Source organism: Eucalyptus grandis, chromosome 3, assembly GCF_016545825.1.
Source record: "Eucalyptus grandis isolate ANBG69807.140 chromosome 3, ASM1654582v1, whole genome shotgun sequence".
Lineage (NCBI taxonomy): Eukaryota > Viridiplantae > Streptophyta > Magnoliopsida > Myrtales > Myrtaceae > Eucalyptus > Eucalyptus grandis.
In genome coordinates, this window is record NC_052614.1 from 19,635,501 (window position 1) to 19,656,408 (window position 20,908).

The following is a 20,908-nucleotide window of genomic DNA, read 5'->3' on the forward strand; positions in this document are numbered from 1 at the left end:
CCAAGGGTTGAACCCGCTGTATACGAATCAAATCAGACATTCTTGGATTGCACATCCAACTTCTGCATTCGTTTAGTGCAAGCACTTTGCGATGACAATATAGGCTCATGTGCTGAGAGAAAGTACCCTTTGCTGGCCGATAGCGTAGTAAGGGTAGGGTGATAGGAATATAGATGAGATCAAGAGAGGCTTATCGTCATGCTCCTAACTGCTCCAGTTCATTTGTAAGTGAAAAAATCAAGTCGTCAAACAAACCATAAAAGCTCCGGAAATAGCTGTGTCCCCAACGATACAGTGTTTAACCTACTTCTGTCATCCTCAAAAAGATGGAACAACTCCTAAAAATTGCAGTCTAATAAGCAAAACGTCGAGATAGACTGTAGTGAAGTATTTACTTTCATCCAAGGTCTGAGTGCTGTTGCACTCAAATTGCAAATTCATAAAAGGAACGCAGGAAGAAGATGAAGTTTTCCTTTTGCAGCGAAAGAACAAGAAAGGAGAACCTGCTAAGTGCTAACAAGTGCTACTTCAGCAAACTAAAAGAATAAATAAAATACATAAGAGAAGTCCTTTCAGCATGACGCAGAAGGAACAAGAGAAGAAGCCACATACGAAAACTAAATCCTGCTCCTATGATCCTTTAGCTTGCTAACTAAAATAAGATAAACTTGCCTCCACAATGCCTTCTTCGCAACACCCTAATCCCATGTTCTTCTTTTTTACTTTTAGTCAGTCTAAATGAATATAATAAAACAAATTATCGCCACTGGACTTGAGCAGAAATTGATTTGGATGCTAATTGTACCACTTAAGACAGACTGTACCGAACAATGTCCAGAAGAAGACCCTAAAGCTGTAAAATCTATCCTCTGCAGCATCCCTCAAAACTTGAATCAAGTGCGGCGAAGGAAAAGCCAGCTCAGCATTCAATGCTCAAAGTTTCACGGGGAGAGACATGGCCTGCACTACCTTTGGGGTTGATCTGAACTGGTTGCGCCAGATGTCGTGCTTGGCTCAGCACCATTTTCAACAGAAGGGGAACTAGCCCACTCTCCTTCAGAGTCCAATGGCTCAAGCACATAGACACTGCCATCAATAAGCCCTAGTGCAAACTGGTTAGGTTGAGACGGATGTGCTGCAATGACTAGTGGGTAGACTCTCAAGCTGCCAAAAACATCAGTGAGGAATGAATAACTTGTGAGACTATTGGAACTTCGCGAATGAGATTTGCCATTTTCATAAAGGAATGAGGTTAACTAAGCAGTAATAACCAACTTACTTGGGATTTGGAGGGATATAAGTAGCAGGATTTATACGACATCTCAATCTAAGTGTAGAAGCAGAAAGAACACTGATGCTTCCGTCTTCAAAGCTCACATATATTGATTGGCCATTGCATGAATATGTAGCATCTGTGATTGGAAAGCTAGCTTCTCGAGTATCCCACTAGTTGCGATGAACAACAAATCAAAAAAAGTACATTTGGCACGAAGCAACTCATACTACCTAATATTTCACTAATTTTTGTGCAATCAGGATGAGATAAGAGATTGGTTTGCACGCAATAATAAATATCTTCAATACCTGCTTGAGGCATTCTAGTTCAGGAGCTTTACATGTGGCGATCTGTATTTCATGAACCACCAGCAGATGTATCTGATCCACATGAAATTGAACACGAGTATCAGCAAAAGGAGCTGCACCTTGCCCAGTCGGCATCTGCAGAAACTTACTAGCCTGCTTCTCCCATCCATCAGTGCTCCAAACACACAGCTGCAGTGACGATCAACAATTATCAAAGGGTACATCAAAATTGATTCACAAATGAAGCAACAAAATTTTACTGTGTTTTTATATCAGATTTACACCGAGCATCAATTGTTAGCAACAACAGGATAGCATAGCTTTTCTTTCTTCCCACTTAATGGGATGGGATTAATATGTAACCACTAAAGAAGAAGTTTTCTGGAAGGATTTATTCTGCCATTTTAAGGATGTCTTCATGAACTGACGTATGATGAGGCCGTAAGCATCAATACATCCAGAGTGAACATCAACCCTTTTTTTTTGGAGCAGGTTAACCTACATCGCTCTCTCTGCCCAAAACATAGGCATATCTACATAGAAAGGAAGATGCAGCAGTGGTCTTGTACCTGAGAGTCAGCACTAGAAGACACGAGAACATTTAAGACATTGGAGAACGCGAGGCCTGTAATTCTTTTCTGATGTCCTTTTAGGTTTGCCTTGAACTGAGAATGTGAAATAGTCAATATCCATAACTTTGTTGTGGATAATAGCAAGGTTAACTTTAAACGACAATGAAATCAGGTCTCACCTCATCAACTCGAACATTGTAAATATGAATAGAGGAGTCCTCCATTCCTATTGCAATAATGTTATTATCTTGAGGATAGAACGCCAGAAATGTTGTTGGTGGTGGCTGGGGCATAAATGTTGTCATCGTCTAGATATCAGCAGGTAGGATAGTGTTAACAACTTTATAAGTAACGTTAGTGCTAAGAGGCACTTGCCTCAATGGCATCTGCCTTACTGGGAAAGGGAGAGAGCAACTTTGAATATTAGATTTTTGGAATGTTGAACAAAGCTCTTGCTTTGTTTTATGTAATCAGTACGAGCAAAAAGATTCCATTGAGGACAGAGAAAAGCCCTTGTCTCACTTGGAAAGTTAAAAAGCCATGGTCTGATACCTGAGAATCAGCGCCAGAAGACACGAGAACATTTAAGGAGGTTGAGAAGGTAAAGCCTTTTATTATTCTCCGATGTCCTTTTAGTTTCGTCTGGATCTGAGAAAGTGAAGTAGTCAAAATCCATAAATTTGTTGTCGGTAATGACAGGGTTGACTATCAACGACAATGAAAATAGGTCTCACCTCATCAACTTGACCACTGTAAATTTGAATAGTGGAGTCCTCCATTCCTATTGCAACAACATCATTGTTTGGCGGCGGCGGTGGTGAGAATGTTGTCATTGTCTGGATATCAGTATGCAGGATGCTATTAACAACTTTATAAGTAACAGAGGGACGTGCCAAGAGGCAATTGCCTCAATGGCATGTCCCTTCTTGGGAAAGGGAGAGAGAAAATTGGACCAATAGATCTCTGGATGGGTTAAAAGGGCTATTGCCTTGTTTTCTTTGATTAATAAGAGCAAAAGATTCCATCGACGACACAGAAAAGCCCTTATCTCACTTAGCAAGTAAAAAGGGGCATGCTGCACTTTAAACCAGATAATCCCCATGAAAATCGGCGCAATTGCTTTCGTGGACCTTCTAACAATTAGAGTTCAATACGTTTTATACATGATAGAACCAATTAATTTAAGGTCCCATAAAAAATGTGAAAAGGAAATAGTGCACGCATATTAAAGCACAAAGGGGTAGTTCATCATCTCGTGCCTTGTAGATAGTGCTACAAAAAACTGACACGAGGATGTAAACATTACTTTGGGAAAATATTCACCTTAAAAGTCATCATATTGAACAGAGAGATCAACCCCCCGGATGCTGATATTAGATAAGAATCGTTCTTTGACACTGCAAAGCTCGGAACTGCATCTTGAGGATCTGTACCATTTGTGTCATTGGTCATTAATATCCCACTAGAAGGTTGCCATAACCGTGGTACCACACCAGTTGTAGCCTGCAAAGAGAAGAATCAATGTGGTTAACAATGCACTAAACATTAGAACAGTTTGCCAATTTTAAGGGGAAAAAAATTCCTTACCCTGCCTGTTAAGTTTTGATCACTTTTTTGCCATTTCCAGAGCTTGTGCACACCATTCGATGATAATGCCAGAATGGCACCGCCTGAGTTTTTTTTTTTTTTTTTTTTTTTGGTAAGGTAAGAATATATTGAAAGACAAAGGACAAATGTACACAAACGGCACCAAAACTAAAGCGTGCAAAATGGAAGGGAACAAAAGCCTCAAGAGGCAAAGAAAGAAAGAACGCAACAAACAACAACACAACAAAAGACACAACACAACCACCAGAAACAGCCACCGGACTCAAAGGACGCCTGGGAATCCGGGAGCCAGACACCCGCACAGGAGAACCGAGCAAGATCAAAAGAAAACACCCAAGGGGTTACGTGAAGATACTAGGGTCGAGATTCCAACCCCTTTGAAGACGCCGATTCCTTGGATTGTCAGGGACATCCTTGTAGGTAATTGCACCGCCTGAGTTTGTATAGATTAATCTCGAGACCTGCTTCGTTTTATTAACTTCAGTAGCGACAATCAAATGTAATACCAAAAGTTAAAATAAAATGCAAAGAAAGAGCCGAGAGAACTGGGCACTAAAAGATAGATGCAGAAATTCATGCAAAGAGACACTTGGTGACGCGGCCTGCATATTTATCAGCATAGGCCTGTACACACACACTGTATGTTTACATACGAACAGAGCATATGATACAAATTACATCAGAACCCAGTTGAAACAGTTACCAAAAAAAAAAAAAAAAGGTAGAAATCTTGACTTAAACTGTCTAACCATAGTACTATAGAACTAAGAGAACTTTGTGCCGTCTCCGTGAAAAAATACAGTGCCTTCACCCATGCTACTCTTTTCTGGGAATACCTTCTCTTTTGCCTCTAGTGTTTTGTGTATTTAGATTCAGCAGCTCGATTTCCACTCAAAGTTTCCGGGAATTGACAAGCTCAAGATAGCTCAATTCACAAACTTAGCATTCCCGACAAGCATCAAAGTGGTACACAATAATATATTTTGCCTGCCATGTATAAAGCTAAATTCATCTCGTGAATAATCTGTGCCTTTTATCTCACGTAACTGCATGAGAGTCCACGTACCAATCCAGCTCATTGGATTCCAAACAAAGGCTTAAAAAGTCTTATTATGCAAATATATTGCTATATTCTAATAAGGAATTATCCATCTCGCTATTCATCGTTATACAAAATTCATGACCTCCAAAGTCCAAAGCCAACAAAACTCAAGCACAATTGCCACTCCATACTCACATATTCATTAGTGTGGATCTTATCCTTCCCTATTTGTATAGTTGAAACAATCAGTTAACAATAAAAGGCCAAACGAAGAGATGATAAAGTCCTTCAATTGTTGAGGTTTAAGAGTTAAATAATTGGACCACATGTGAACGAAACTAATAAAGCAAGTGCATTAAATGCGACCTCTATTCAAATGTGTGCTCATCTAGTAGAAACATGACCCTCAAATGTGGAAAAGAATGCTGCATAAGAACTTGCTAATTTGGCAATCATTTATACCCTCGTAGCCGTAGAGTTATCAGGCAGTTTTATGGACCGGCATTGTGATGGTTCATTGATTTCCGTCGGCTTCCAAATTCGTGATTTGTCTCCTGACTCATCAGCAATTATGGGATTCATATTGGCCATGCTCTCGCTGTCCTGTAGAGCTCAAAAGAGAGGATGATAAACATGCACATACAAATGCAATTATTGCATCATTTAAGTAATAAAATAAGCAACAAAGAAAGCTCCTTAAAAAAATTTTAACGACCTAATGCAGTGATGATACCACTTACCATACCTACCATTGCTGCCTGATGGTTTTCTAGTTTATGTGCCAGTGTGTGTAGATGTGTGAGGAAAGGGGAAAATATTAAGTGATTTCACAGCCCCGCGTCAGCTGATGGGGCGAGCATTTTTTCCTTGATATCCACTTAAAAAAGTTTACGTGTCTTGAATTAAATTAAAAAATATTGATGTGGAGTTTCTTTGTGTGGTAGAACTGTTTCCTCTAGCTTCATCTTCCTCGTTCGTCCAAAGCGAGCCACTTGACCTCGGACGAGCTGGCATAGCCGGTGATGCGTCAGTGATGCCGCCGGCTCTTCAGATTTGGCCGACCATGGCCGTCGACATCACTCGTCTAGGTGATGCCGCTGGCTCTCCCAATTTGGCCGTCCATGGTCGTTGGCGTCATTCACGAACCTGGTTCTGCCATGGCCGGCGACGCTGTTGGCTCTGCAGATCTGGCCGTCCATGGTCGTCCGCGTGGCTTATCCCCGTGATGCTGTTGAGAAGTTTGTAAAAGATGTTTCTTTTTCTTTTGTTACCCGCCATCTTTGCTTCTTCTCTTTTCTCTTTTTTTTTTTTTTTTTGTCTCCTTTCTTGTTACACGCTCTGTCCATGGTCTTCTGCAACTTCTAACGCCCTCTCTTAAGGCGACCTCTGACGGCCGTCGTCGCTGCAATTCGAGGTCATGTCACGACCTTCGCCACGGCCAGATCTGGACGCTCGGCCTCCATTGCCACTGAGCCTCTAGATCTGGAGGTGATGGCCTTCTATGGCTGCCAAGCTTGACGTTGTGACCGAGATCTCAGCGGCTTCTCGGCGGTCATGGAGAAGTTGCCGAGCTCGAACCGTTTTAAGGCGGACGATATCTGGCGCGAAGTCGAGGTCGACCAGATTTGGAGGCGGCCATGGACGAGCTTGAAGCAAGTGAAGGTGGACTAGATCTGGTCCGGCGTCGAGGCCACGACTCGGCTAGATTTGGCGCTCGGCCTCCGGCGCGGTGGTCTTCAAGGGTGGCAGCCGGCTAGTCCGAGGTCCATGGCCGACGGAACATCAAGGAATTTTTTTTTTTTTTAAATTCAAAATCCACAGAAATGTGTTAAAATATGACTGGATGGATGTGAGGAAAAAAAATGCTCCGCACGTCAGCTGCTGCTGATGTAAAAGAATTGGACAAAGATTTCTGAAAGTGGCAGCAAGGGAGAAAAGGATAAAACAAAGAGGCTTTTATTATTCAATGGATAATACGAACACAGGAGGAGAGGTTTACTACGAATGACTCCTAACCATTCTATTTCCAGAAATTCTGGTCACAAATAAAAAATTTTATTTCTATTTTCTCAATGAGTTTTTGAAGAAAAGACACTCATTTTGATAACGACATTAAATTTATATTCTAAAAATAGAAATTCATTTGATAGGCTTTAAAATTTTGGGTGACAATCGGCGATTAGCGGATAGAGGGTGGCAACTTGGTGGAGGGTAGCGGGTGGGCGGTGATCAAAGAGTAATAAGAAAATTTTTATATTTATATCTATTTCAAAAATAGAAAAGTAGAAAATTTTTATTTTTATTTTTATTCCAAACCTATTTCTAGGTTAAAAATTATTTTTTTCGAAAATAGAAAAATGTAATTACATTATTAAATAGACTTATGTTCTAAACCTATTTTTGAGTATAGAAAAATAAAAAAGTAAAAATCCTACATGTGTTTGCTTTTAGACCACCCCAAGCCTTTTATGGGTTTACCATACCGACTTAGACATGCAAAAATATCTGCTCGAGTTAGAGATAATTTTTACGAATTTTTCTACACAAAACTTTAGTGGACTCTAGATATTCTTGTGTATATATATAAAAGATTTTTCTAGACTTCTCTACCAAATGGCCATCTAGAAATTGGATCAAACATTTTAATACCACCACCGGAACCCCTCCATTGCCCAGGCTTGCCCCAACGGTAGCATTATCAGAACCAAATATTGTGATTGCTGGTCACGGTACAAGATTCAAGACACTTAGCAAGTTCCTCCCTCTGAAGTCAGTGTGCTCTTGAAAAGGCTTACCTTCATAAGAGGTCCAGGAGTGATTCTAGAAGCATCAAAAGGTCGATTGTTCACTGTCCTTAGCAGCCTAATCCCATCAGCATTTGCTAAAATTTTGACCCTATTGTCACTTGTTGATACGGCTAATAGAATTCCTTCCTTGTTAAATCTAATACAAGGTGAAGCCTGCAAATTTAAGGAGTCAGTTTAATAGAAAGGTTTGCCTAATTTAGTCAGAATAAATTAACAACAATGAATTACCGGCAATTCACCATCAGCATTAGTACTCGTCAATAGATTATTATTGTCCATCTCCCAAAATTTGACCATGAACTCATCTCCAGCAGCCAAAAATCTGTTTTTGGCACTATCAAATTGCACAAACCCACCAGATCTCTTTCTAAGTCCATGATAGGTACGCTTGACAGTCCCCTCACTTTCATTCCATTCAACCAAGTACGACTCTCCTTCTGTATTGGTCCCACATGAGAACAACCTATAGCCAAATAAAAATCGCTAAAATAGGTTATTTAAGTCACAAAGAAAGACGCGAGATGAAATCAAGCTTGAAATGCAATGCTAATGGTCTGAACCTTGATCCATCATCGCTATACGTCATCACAGTAGAAGAGTGACCCGGTGCATCATAGTTGGCTCTTGACCTCATGTTGTCATAAAACCAAGTCTTAATTTTCCCGTCTGTTGCTGTTGAGAAGATGAACTACCCCACAAAAATATTGTATAATCAATTTCAATACCATGCACCGATAGAGCACACCCACTTAAAAATCTAATTAGTAAAATGTAGCATTCTAGAATGATGAGATGTCGTAAAATATCTTTGTAATAAAGCACACACAACCATAAATGTTTAAAAAAAATTAAAAAGAAGAAAATAACATCGCCAAGTGTTGTTCCACTCAGGCACAAAAAGCAGCCTTCTCTCATAAATTTAACCGATCATTACTGAAGGAGAAAACTAAGGGAGAACCAATAATGGAAGCAGAGGAATTTTCCTTCTGAACGTATAATTAAGTAGGAAGTCATTATTGTGAAGACCTTACGCAGTTGCCGATATCTAGTAGCATCGCCTAAAAGAATCAAATTTGCAGGTTGATGTTGGGACCATGTCACTATTTTTAACAAGCACATTCTAATCAAGACAGGTCAAAAGTCGGAAGACTTGCAAAATCCTTGAAATGAACAAGGTCCATTAAAACACAGATTCACACTTCTCATACAAATTGAGCCAAATTTTTTGACCTAACTAAGTTTTAGCAAATAGAAGTCCAATGTATAGTTAAGGGTACAACTGATTGGCCATGCTTGCAGTGTGTCCTAGTTAGTACGCAAAATAACCAGGAACTTGAATATTTTCTCTTTTGTGTGGACAAATGGAATATACAGGTGCTTCATGACCCTCGAAAGCAAGTAGCTTGGCCCCTATCACTGCATCCCATACCTGCATAACTACTAGCTTGGTTAAAAAGGATCAAATAGCAAAACAATGTAACACTAGGGAAAACAATTAGAATATACCTTGATCGTCTTGTCCTCTCCACAAGTAACAACACATAACCGTTTGCTTGGATTTGAAAATTCAAGATCATTAACACTTCCAACATGAGCCTCAATCTGTATCAAACATTAGTTTAGAGTCAAAATCAAGTTGTACTCACATTTAGGCGGTAATTGTCAGCAGAACAAAGAAGCTTAATCTTTTTCTCCTTGTTTAGCGACAAACCTCAAGGTGGTTCCTTATGTCATCACCACCATGATATGAGTATATGTGCACCATGTGTTTGGAATAAGCAACACCTAGAGTGAAAACCACAAATCATCACTAATGGCAGCATGTGGACACTTCTTCCTAAAAATATTGCAATGAAGTCCGGTTCTCGGCACTCTAGTTTTTTCATCAATTTGCAAGTATGTATTGCCTAATTTCTTAAGTTGATATACAAGTAGAAGTTACATCCGTACATACCAAAAAGGATTCCATTAGGACTCCACATTACACGGTTAACGGATGTTGTATAGTCAATGGCTAGAGAAGCCTACAAAGAACCAAAACCCATAATCACATGTCCAAAAACAAGATGCCATGATTTTATTTAGAGTTGAACTTCTATACCTGCAGTGCCATTGAACATGTTCCCAGATCCCAAATCTTGAATTTTCTCAAAGCAATCCTCGCACCGCTGTCTACTTCCCATACCACAACATCGCCCATATTTGTTCCCACTAAAATTATTGATGCAGAAAATTTGAAGAATCATATCTCATGGTTTAAAATAGTTGAAGCTAGCGCCAAAAGAACATCAAAAAGCAATCTTCCAAGCACTAAGGCACAAACGTATGGCCTCCAACGAGAACAAGTATATTGAAGAAAAGCACGGAACATGTTTTTCTTCATAGAGTAAGAAAGAAGTGCTAACCGAGCAGCAGAATTTGTTGCATTGGATGGAAATCCATACTCTTAACAAGTGAACCTTGACTTAGGGTAATGACTACATTTTTGGGCAAGTCATTTAAAGAATAAGAACTCTGATCGAGGCTTGGGCAGTTGTATGAGACAGGCAGAATGTTTACTGGCAAATTATTCACCTAATAGAAGGTCATAAAGATTACAAAACCAGTTAGTCCTTTAGAAAATTAATCAAAACCATGGCACTCGAAAGATGCAAAACTCATATGAGAGCCCTTCTTTTACTAGCATACACGAACACAATGCATGCATGATGGGAGAATATGCAATCAACACCTTCCCAGTCCACGTTGATGCTCCTCATTAATGCTGCCAATATTGACACTGACTGTTTACATGACAATACGAAACACGAAAAACATAGACACAACCCAAATATGACACATCACCATACGTTTAACCAGTTAGCTGAGAGATATTTACATGATTTCGTCTAATTTAATGGTTTGACATGTCTAATAGAAGTCATGATGAATTGACACGGTAACAAACACAATTAAGACAAGTAGAAACAAATTGACAACCTTAGCCCTTTTGCTCCTTTTTTTCTCCATCAAACTTTCTTGTAATCCTTCCAATCCTCAATTATTTCTTTAAGTTAACATCATGAAAGTTAAGGGTATCTAGAAATCTCAAAACTAAAAGTTTATCATTGTTGGGTGGTCTTGGGCTTATCTCATCCCAAAAGCTAGCTTAAAGAGTGAGGCTTTCCTTTACACTTATAAACTGATCACCTTCTCCTTCCACAACCAATGTGAGATAACCCGCACACTCTTGAAGATTCTCAATGCTTGATCATATGCTGCAACAGCTCCAAAGTGAGCGCTTTCAAAAGGTTTTCGTTCAATGGCATGCAAAGAAAGATAATTAAGAAAGAGAATCGCAAAAGAACGAGCAATATATTCCAACTTAATTTTATAATTCAATAAAATTAAAAATCCCTACTTCCATGAATAGAAGACTTAAAATAGCGAGAAGTAAATGTAACAAGTCTGACAAATCTAGTTACGAATGTTGAGAAAAGCATTCCATGCATAATAGAAAATTAATCACCCAGTAAACTACTTCTCTTTATAGATGGAACCATCCTATAATAACTAAAGAACAATAAAGAAAAAGCAAGATGAAATAAGTACTTCATCTGAGATTCCAAAAGGTCTTGATCTCTTCAAAAAGTGTTCAAAATCTGTTGTTTGGTAGTCCATGGTTGAGTTGTTGGCTACAAGAGACTTGGGACGCTTTAAGAAAACTGTATCGCAAGACAAAAAGTAAATAGAATGCCCAACTAATAGGTTGAACTTTGGAAAATACAAAATCAAGATTCACAACTTTTTTGCAACGTTTTATAGAAAGGTTTGGGAGACACTCAAACCAATTAGAAAGAGTGAGTTTCTTGAGAAAGTTTAGTTGGGATTCAGTCATTGCAGGATCTAGCAGGTAATACCTAGAGCTAGTACACGAGAACGCAATTCTGATAATTTTTTAAGCTTGTCTAAACCAAGATTGTTTGGTGAAACCAATTGGCCATTATTACTAGGTGACCATTCTAGATTTTTCCATCCAGAAGCTTTGAACTCTTGGAGTTCTGCCAATATTCCCGGGTTATCAAGCAATTCTTTTATGGGAGTTCCACTAATGTCCAACATCCTTATGTTCTGCATATTTCCAATGCTTGTAGGTAATTCTTCAATGGCCGTAGATTCCAAAAGTAGCTTAGTCAATGATGTCAGCTTTCCGATCGAGTCTGGGATTTGTTTCAACAAGTGGCATCTCGACAATAACAACTGCTGTAGAGACATGAGGGAGCCCATAGAGTCTGGAAGTCGAGCAAGTTTATGGCATTCTTTTAGGTCAAGGTGAGATAGAGATGTTGAATTGCCTATTGAATTGGGTATGCGGGCTAATGATTTGCAATAAGAGGCATCTAGAATCTTGAGCTCCTTCAAAGAACCAATGGATTCAAGTAATTCTTCAATGTCTGTAGATTCCAAAAGTAGCTCAGTCAATGATGTCAACTTTCCGATCAAGTCTGGGATTTGTTTCAACGAGTGGCATCTCGACAATAACAATCGTTGTAGAGACACGAGGGAGCCTATAGAGTCTGGAAGTTGAGCAAGTTTATGGCAGTATGTTAGGTTAAGGCAAGACAGAGATTCTAAATCCCCTATTGAGTTGGGCATGTGAAGTAACAATACACAAAAAGAGGCATCTAGAGTCTCGAGCTTCTTCAAAGAACCAATGGATTCCGGTAATTCTTCAATGTTTGTGTGTGATAAGTTTAGCTGAGTTAACGACATAAGGGAGCCTAAGGATTTTGGAAGTCGAGTAAGTAGTGTACACCATGAGGCATTTAGAGTCTCTAGCTTCGTCAAAAAACCTCTCGAGATAGGAATCTCTCGTATACTAGTTTCTTGTATGATAAGCTCTCTCAATTCTTCCATTCTTCCTACTTCTCGCGGTAGCTCTTTCAATTTCCAACAATAATTGACTTTTAAGGAGACAAGGGTCTTAATATCCTTAATAGTAGGATGAATCTCTTCTAGATCACCACAATGTGCAAGTATCAAAATCTCCAAGCCCTTGAAAGCCGACAAGTCGGGAGTTGTTCTCAAAGTACAATACGAAAGGTCGAGAACTTTGAGCTCCGTTGCCATCTGAAAGAAATAGAGGTTATCACTATGAGATTGGGCAATAAAAATAATCATGCTCCTTGGTCCTTCACAACTGTCTTATTTAATTTTAATTTTTTTTTCATTAGTGTTGGCTAAGCCAACATATAAATTTTTTAAGCATATCATTGAAAAGAGAACATTAGGGATGTATAAGTGCTAACTACAATTATTTGCAAATTAAATTTCATCGAAAAAATCATATTTAGTTTTTCAAAGTTATGACTGTGCTATAAATTATCGATTAGAGATATACGAATTTTATTATCAAATTATAGATGACAAAGATAAATGGAAGAAACAAGATGCATTCATTTGGTGCTATGTTTTCCTTCAATAGTATAAAATCAAAGAGAAATGAATACTTTAATTATGAAAAACGATTTTTAAATGCTATATGTTCAAGAGGTAAAAAGGTGTCCCATTAAAAATATTTCAATGCCATTTCAAAGATAAATTTATTACTCATATAACATTACTACTTTATAAATGTGTTGTACGGTGACTTCAACAATCAACAATTATAATGAATAAATATTGTGCGCAATAAGTTAGAGCTGTTCACATGTTATTTCCATCACTCTAAAAATAACAATGAATTTAGAATTTTAGTATGCATGTAGAGCACAAGTCACTGTGAGGGAGTTTTTGTTTGTCCACGGAAGATTGATATATACATATAACAAGAATTGCTAAAAAGACATGCATGGGGAGAAATTAACTAGAAACCATATACCATTTAGATTAAAAATAAGATAAGTATTGTAATTATATTTTTGGTAGATGTTAATTAATGCAGTAAAAAAGTTTTTATTAGTAGGTCTAATGTTAAGCATGACTAGTCGTTAAAATATTAAGCGGAAAACGCTTTTGGCATATATAAGTGCCAATAACTTCCTCCTATGCTTAGAGGAAAATTAGTAGAAGAACACCCCAAGTGTTGCAAGTTGACATGGGGGGAAACGTAAGTGCCAAAACTTCTAAAAAGTACACTTAAGTACCAAAATCATAGAAAAAAGAAGCACATAACAACCGACCGCGAGAATTTCCGGCCAAACAGTTCACGTGACTTTTTCCGACGAGAATTTTAAATTATGTAGCATTTCTTTAAAAAGAATTATCCACATAGACAAGGGGAACGACATCTCGCCGTCCACATAGATTATGCGAGATGATGCTAAACGATGTTGTTTTGGCACTTAAGTTATCATTTTCTGCAACATGGCACTTAAATATTTATTTTTAACCATGAATGACACTTAAGTAATCACTTATGCCGTAACTTAATACTTAAGTGATTCTTTTGAGCCACGACTAGCACTTAAGTGAGCATAGAGGACAACATCGTTTTAGACAAGGATTGTTGAGTGGGCATTTCGGCGAGCCATGTAGACTGATTTTATTAATAAAATAATGCTATATCAAATTTCCAACAAGCTCACCAAAATTGGCATTTAAGTATTCAATTTTTTTTTTAAAGTGACACTTAAGTGTGCATTTTAAAAGTTTGGGTACTTATGTGTTTCCTTGTATCAAGTTATAGCACTTGATGTGTTCTTTGCCCAAGGAAAAATCCATGATATGAGAAAGGATTTTCAAAAGAAATAAAGAAGAACTTGGTGTAATTGGGCCTGTCGACAACACATGATTATGCCTACTCCATATCTCACCTTTAGTGGACCAAATCCCCAGTCCTCTGAAATCTCACTATGCGACATATTAAGCACGACTAATTTCTTCAAGTGAAGGTTGGTCATTCAAAATCCAAGTGAAAACCATCGCACATAAGCCATCTTAATTGAGGAAGCAAGTTTTGAAAATCTCCAGTGAGATTCACACTTCCCAATTGAAGAAACCTCAAGTTGGTCAATTCTTTAAATGATTCAGCTGTGTAACTTCCTCTCCCACCACATAAGCCAAGATGAAGGGCCTCAATCTTACTAGTGCCCTGCAATTAGGCAACATTGTAAATCGTAGTTTTGAATAATGGGTTGAAACCAACTGTATATGAGAAAAGACGTATTGATTTCAAATTTGTTGTCATATCATGATGTGTCAGGTTGTGGTAATCTATGTAAAAATGTGAAGCTCTAGAGGGTCTTTCCAAACTTTTCCTCTTCCAATTATGCCCTTCACGATTTCCACTTTCTAAATTTCCAAAAGTTGCATCCTTTCAAAATTTATATAGAAGGCCTCTCTTCATGCACACACTACTTCAAATAAATTTATCAAATCCCATGTCCTTTATATGGGAAATAACAAAACCCCTAACTCAAATCCTTTATATGTGAAACAACATATTTCTAACGGTTCAAAACTTCAAATGCATCTAGCAAATTTATCATCAAAACATGTATCGATACTAAAGAATCCCAATTGTAGAATCCCCCTCCTTTTCTTTTGTACCTTGTTTATAATTCTCAATAGCAAAATAAAAATGAGAATTCCATCCCAAGAAGTATACGTGTTTTACATTCCTTTCTTGTAATGTGTTTCTTCAATGAGTGTCTTTCATTATATGTGGAAGAAAACATATCAAATGTTATATAAATGATTTTCACTTCTCTTTTTCTTACTACATATGTTTGATGCTAACTTTTCATTTCGTGTTAATTTTGTTAGAAAGAAATAACACTCATCTAATTTTATGATCAATTTTCCCATAGATTATTAAGATCATGCTAACAGACATATTGGACATGAAGAATAATTATATTATGTTAATATTACTTCTGTGCAAGCATATGGTTGTGAAATTGTTTAGTTGTATTACTAATTATCATTCTTTAATAAATTTCTAAAAATGTTGTAACTGTAAATTTATTTTATCACTCAAATGTAAACTTCAATGATTCTCTATATAAAAAAACAAGGTCATGTATGTATCGTTGAAATATTTAACTTCCAAGTTTAAGTATCATGTTAAAAAATTTAGATTTGATAATACTTCAACTTTAAAATTTTTAGAATTATGGTATTGAAAATATATGTTTGTTAATATATGTTTTGTTGAAAATACATAGCTCTCAAATAAAATTTCAAAAGTATTGTCAAAAATATATCGATGCAAATATGTATTCTTATGGAAGTATCGGGTGATGTTGTAAACAAATCTACAGTTTTACCTCTAAAAATTATTGTAAACACTTTTCACGGAAAATTTTACTTGGGAATTAATTTTCAGATACGTTTATGTACACGGAGATGTCATAATAACTATTCCTCCATGAAATTGCTGGGATCATGGATATTTGTTATCTTGATCACTTATTATATCATTCATATATAATATATGAAATAATAGGTCAATACTCGATGAAATGGTGATTGTGTTATCTTGATAACTCATTATCACTTATTATGTTGAAAATGACTTATAATACACTAATTAGCACAATATACTAATTATTTATTTTATACTAATTGAATGAACTTCCAGAGTGTACCCCTTCGCTACATGATTTAATTATCTATTAATATTCCTTAGTAACTTCCATTTGCCTTTCCATTTCTTTATCACATTCTTCTTTATGCAACATGTTTTGCTTTTTTTTCTTTGGCGATAACTTCTTTATATAATATCTTCTTAATAATGCAAGAAACGAGTGTTTAGATTCTCTATTTTTCTAGTGTCGTAGATTGTAATAGTAGCAGAAGTCCACCGTAAGGTAACAACTTGTATTTTCGAGGATTAAGTAGAATGCAAATATTGTGATTAACTCAATATGATTAGACTTCCTTTTGTGGAGGAGCTTTAAAAAAAAGAGAGAAAAAAGAAAAAATACACATGGATCAGAAGAAGAATGTGAGATGTTGAGTTGCATGAGCATGTTGGAGGGCATTTTTGCTTGGTCACAAATTATTTCATCAACCATTTGACACGTGCCTAGTTCAGTCCTCAAATTAATCAGGATACATAAATTGGGAAGAGCTTGAGAGATATGGATTAGAGTGATAGAGCATTCCATTAGTATTTGATGGAGTTCCCAAGAAGTTGAGTCTTGATATCTTAAGTGTTGCAGTTTAGATCATCAGTGTAAGTCATTTACCATCTCAAATTAGAGAAGATTGAGATATTGAGATTAGAGTGCGAAGCAGAAGCTTAAAGTAGTGTTAAAAATCTAAGTAAAATATTTATGGCTCTAATAAACTTGTTTATTGGAAAATTTCGACTTTTTTTTTTTCTAAGGTCTTATTTTGAACCAAAGATCTTACCACATAATATATACCATTTAGTTATACACATATACTAAGCTTTAGTTACATATACATTATGTAGCAATGTATTATTACAACACATTTAGATTATTAGAGCATTTTTCATTACAGTAATGGCTATTATAGTCTATTCCAATATTTACTTGCATGAATAGCTATTCTCAATCCTAAAAAATACGGGACCAAGATAGCTATTCACCATAAATGAATGGAGGTCTCATTTATCATGGCCAACAACTCATAAGAAAGTCAATACTCAGTAAAAGAAAAAAATTATGAAAAGACCTCACAAGAATTCAAGGCAAAAATCCAAACATCAAACATGTGCATCAAACAAATATGTGGGAAAAGCACGACCCTAATAATTTATAGATATCAAATTTTCTTTAAAAAATGATCTGTCAAATATTGTGTTTCATAGTTTTGTTGTTCCATTGAAGTTACCCAAAGGAAAGTATCCTCATCACAATGCTGCTAGGCAAAGATATATCAATTATCAATAACCAATAAATTGCTTCTCAATTATGTCCTATAATTAGGCGAGAACAACTGTTGATCGGAAGAGCACCTTTCTTGGTGGAAGCAGCAAGTTTTGGGGATTGAAGACTGGCGATAATTTCTATTTCAAAAAGAAAGAGGAGATGGACTCATATTCACTGATTAAGACAAGTAGAGAAAATGCTTACTATATTGCCATCAAGGACAAATTTGGCTTCTTCGCTCCATAATCTGCTACAGTTTTGAGGAGCCGTTAATCCTTGTCGACGAACAATTTCCCTCCCAAGATCTCTCAGCTGATCATGCATCATGAATGTGCCATCTTTATCAATTTCAATTAGGGACCTATGACTTAATTCTTCAATTCCGCTCAATGGTAAAAAGCCACATGCATTCCACATATAAGTTGGATTTTGTTGAGATTCTCCAATGAAAAAACATGCAATATCCAAAAATATATGTTTTTCTCTATCATCTAATGCTTCGTAACTTATCATCAACCTCTTTTGCACTTCCTTTGCAGGCATTTCTTGTAGTTCCTTTAATGTATTTTCCCATTTTTCCATTCTCTTATCACTTAATAGTGAAGCTATAACTACAATAGCTAAGGGAAGCCCCTTGGTAGTAGATACTAAAGCACGAGAGATCATCTCATAATCACTTGGGGGTGAATCCTTTCGAAATGCATGTCTACTAAATAAAATCAATGATGGATCCAAAGGCAACCCCTCGAGTAAATGCACGTAGTCTGCACTAGCCTTGTCAAGAATACTCTTGTTTCTGGTTGTTATAATGACTATACTTCCAGCTTTAAACCAACTCTTGTCCCCAATCAAAACCTTCAAGTGAGTATTATCATCCACATCATCAAGAAGAATAAGAACTTTTTCACTTATCGATCGAGATTCAAGGATACGGATTCCTTCGTTGACATCATCCACATCCCACAGCCCCTTCATTATGTCACGAAAGAGTTTCTTTTGTAAGTGTTCAATCCCCTTGCCCTTAGATGTTTCTTGAATATTTAGCACGAAGCTACGCTTCTCATAATGACTAGAAAGTTCATTGTATAACGCCATTGCGAGAGTTGTCTTACCGATACCGCCCATTCCATAGATTCCGATAATCCGTGTATCACTGAATTTAGCATCTATGAAGCTCATAATATGTCTCAGCTGATCATCAATTCCCACCAAATGTTCTGGAAGATCTAGCAAAAACAATCTTTTTAACTCTCGGACAATGCTTTTGACAACTGTTTCAACTAATGTTGCTTCATTCCTGTCAAATAACAATACAAATTTCAATATAATATAGAAATATTTATATTCTTTTTCAAGTGAGATCTAGTTATGAGAAAGTAAACAATATTGTGGTGGAGAATAATGTACCCGTTATCGATTTTCTCCGATTCCAATCCTTTCAAGGAAGTGACTTCTTTGAGCGCTTCTTCCCATTCCTTCACAATCTTTTCTTCCACATCGCTTTTGTGTGTTCTAATAGCATCTCCAAATCTCCCAATGAGATGCTCCACTTGCCAAGGTTTCACTTTGTAAAATATGGGTAACACCTTTTGCTCTTTGTTTCTCTTGCAATTCAACATAAGAGCCAACTCGCGAAGGCACCATTTGCTAGAAGCATAGTTTTCTGAGATAATTGGGATGGAGATCTTAGATTGTGTAATACTACGGATAAGTTCCGTTCCAATCTTCTCACCAACACGAAGCTCATCATCATCTCTGAACACGCGAATTCCTGCATTGGCAAGACTAGTATAGAGATGAGCGGTGAAGCCATTGCGAGTATCCTCCCTCTAAAGCTCAAGAACACTTCGTAATCATTTTTTCCATCCTTCTGGTTCCACCTTCATAATCACCTACAGGCAGAGAAGTCGATGAGGAAGAAGCCCCAAAATTCGGATCTGAACGAGTGGGTTCATTTCTTTCCATCTCAAGAGAATTGGGGGAGCACAGCCCACAAAGGCAGCGAAAGAGGTTGAGGAAGAGGCCCCACATAATGGATCTTTTAGGCTCCGCCTATGTAATCACCTACAAAGGCAATGGAAGAGATTGATGAAGGAGCGCCTCAAAAGAAAATGGGAAACAAAGAAGAGAATATATGGAATCCCAGATCTGGGAATTGTAGAAATGTCTATCAGAGTTCATTTCATAGCTACGTTCAAACATAAATGAAGCCTGATCGACCGAATAGGAAATTGATCGAGCAGAGTCTTGAAAAAAAGGTAGATTTTAGAGTCCAGATCTCAGAATGCAGAAATGTCTCTAAGAACTCTGATCGAAACGTCAAAGGTGAATGGAGCAATCGATTACCGAAGAAGTGCACGAACAACGCAATCCACCACTGCTGTGATATTTGCCGGTTCCCAGCCTTCGACCTCGGATTAACTACACTCAACACACTCTCCCACGCTTGCTCAAACGATGCCGAGTTATTTGCCGTCCAACTGTTCAAGACCCTTTTATCCTCAAAAACAGAGTAGAAATTTGCCTCGTGGATTCTGCTTTTGTCTCTTCACGCGGGACCCACGCCGCTCCTCCTCTCCGCTTTGCTTGTCCGCTACGACGGTCAGCTGCTCTGAAACCGAAGCCAACGTGTGGTCCCCACGTCGCATCTCGAGGATATCTTTGGTCACTCCGAATGTACCGAATAGGCCCCTCGAGCTCACGTGCCGCGCAGTCCGAGCGACTTCCCGTGCCGAGGCGAGTGGGCGGGTTGGACGTTCGGGGCGATTTCTTGTCTTTTGAAAAAGGAGATGGCGATTATGCAACGCTTCCTGACAGCGCTAACTGAGGTGGCTCCATGCTTTGGACGTTTCTTTTGGCTTTTGAAAAAGGAGACGGCGAATATGCAACGCTTCCCGACAGCACTATGCTTTGGACGTTCAGGGCGATTTCTTTTGGCTTTTGAAAAAGGAGATGGCGAATATGCAATGCTTCCCGACAGTGCTAACTGAGGTGGCTCCATGCTTTGGACGTTTCTTTTGGCTTTTGAAAAAGGAGACGGCAAATATGCAATGCTTCCCGACAGCGCTAACTGAGGTGGCTCCATGCTTTGGCCTTTTTCTCTAATGACTAATGAGGTGCTTTACCTCTTTCAAAATAAAAGAGAATTTTGGTACGCAACCTTTGATAAAAATTTAGGCTGCACTTAAAAATATAATTGATTTTTTACATTTAAAAAATTTAAAATATGTATATTCTTTAAGTTAAATTACAAATATAATTATATAATTATTTGCGTGATAGTATTTGCATATTTTGAATCTTTTAAGTGATTTTTTTGTTAAAAAAAGTTTGATTGTAAGAGTCGCAAGGGAATAGAAAGTAAAAATTAGTATATGAAGACTAGGTACACGATGTGTGTTTGGTCCGTCATATTTGCAAGCATAAACCGTTTCGTATATGGAGACTTGTGTCTCGCTTGATACTTTGCAT

The 20,908-nt window shown here is 37.5% G+C and overlaps 2 protein-coding genes across 2 annotated transcripts; both read right to left on the bottom strand.

Annotated features, from left to right (window-relative positions):
* Positions 1 to 511: 511 nt before the first annotated feature.
* On the bottom strand, positions 512 to 19,907 carry LOC104439218 (protein TPR3). The gene is made up of 26 exons (XM_039310212.1): positions 19,784 to 19,907; positions 18,845 to 19,501; positions 17,642 to 18,734; positions 14,408 to 14,685; positions 11,513 to 12,722; positions 11,205 to 11,317; positions 10,019 to 10,187; positions 9,715 to 9,824; positions 9,568 to 9,637; positions 9,325 to 9,398; positions 9,120 to 9,215; positions 8,947 to 9,042; positions 8,174 to 8,301; positions 7,842 to 8,076; positions 7,602 to 7,766; positions 5,269 to 5,409; positions 4,138 to 4,225; positions 3,744 to 3,826; positions 3,480 to 3,659; positions 2,891 to 2,992; positions 2,709 to 2,804; positions 2,336 to 2,464; positions 2,154 to 2,249; positions 1,585 to 1,773; positions 1,280 to 1,446; positions 512 to 1,164 (listed from the first exon to the last, which is right to left on the bottom strand). Exons 4-26 carry the CDS (start codon positions 14,492 to 14,494, stop codon positions 966 to 968), a joined length of 4,023 nt encoding a protein of 1,340 aa, XP_039166146.1. The 5' UTR covers positions 14,495 to 14,685; positions 17,642 to 18,734; positions 18,845 to 19,501; positions 19,784 to 19,907; the 3' UTR covers positions 512 to 965.
* On the bottom strand, positions 17,609 to 20,438 carry LOC108958326 (disease resistance protein RPV1-like). Its single transcript, XM_039309410.1, has 4 exons — positions 20,140 to 20,438; positions 19,784 to 19,917; positions 18,845 to 19,208; positions 17,609 to 18,734 (listed from the first exon to the last, which is right to left on the bottom strand). The coding sequence occupies exons 1-4, from the start codon at positions 20,436 to 20,438 to the stop codon at positions 17,609 to 17,611; spliced, it is 1,923 nt and encodes a 640-aa protein (XP_039165344.1).
* Between the last annotated feature and the right edge of the window lie 470 nt (positions 20,439 to 20,908).

Bases quoted from the DNA above. Each gene is read 5' to 3' on its own strand.
- LOC104439218 (XM_039310212.1), bottom strand. From the start codon at position 14,494: ATGACCAACCTTCACTTGAAGAAATTAGTCGTGCTTAATATGTCGCAT. The intron at 7,767-7,841 runs GTAATTCATTGT...TTAAATTTGCAG, and splicing joins ATGCTGATGGTGAATTGCCG to GCTTCACCTTGTATTAGATT. The intron at 2,250-2,335 runs GTGAGACCTGAT...TCACATTCTCAG, and splicing joins ACAATGTTCGAGTTGATGAG to TTCAAGGCAAACCTAAAAGG.
- LOC108958326 (XM_039309410.1), bottom strand. From the start codon at position 20,438: ATGGAGCCACCTCAGTTAGCACTGTCGGGAAGCATTGCATATTCGCCA. The intron at 19,918-20,139 runs GTGAGCTCGAGG...GGTCTTGAACAG, and splicing joins TCGCTCGGACTGCGCGGCAC to TTGGACGGCAAATAACTCGG. The intron at 19,209-19,783 runs GTAATCGATTGC...TTGCCAATGCAG, and splicing joins GTTGTTCGTGCACTTCTTCG to GAATTCGCGTGTTCAGAGAT.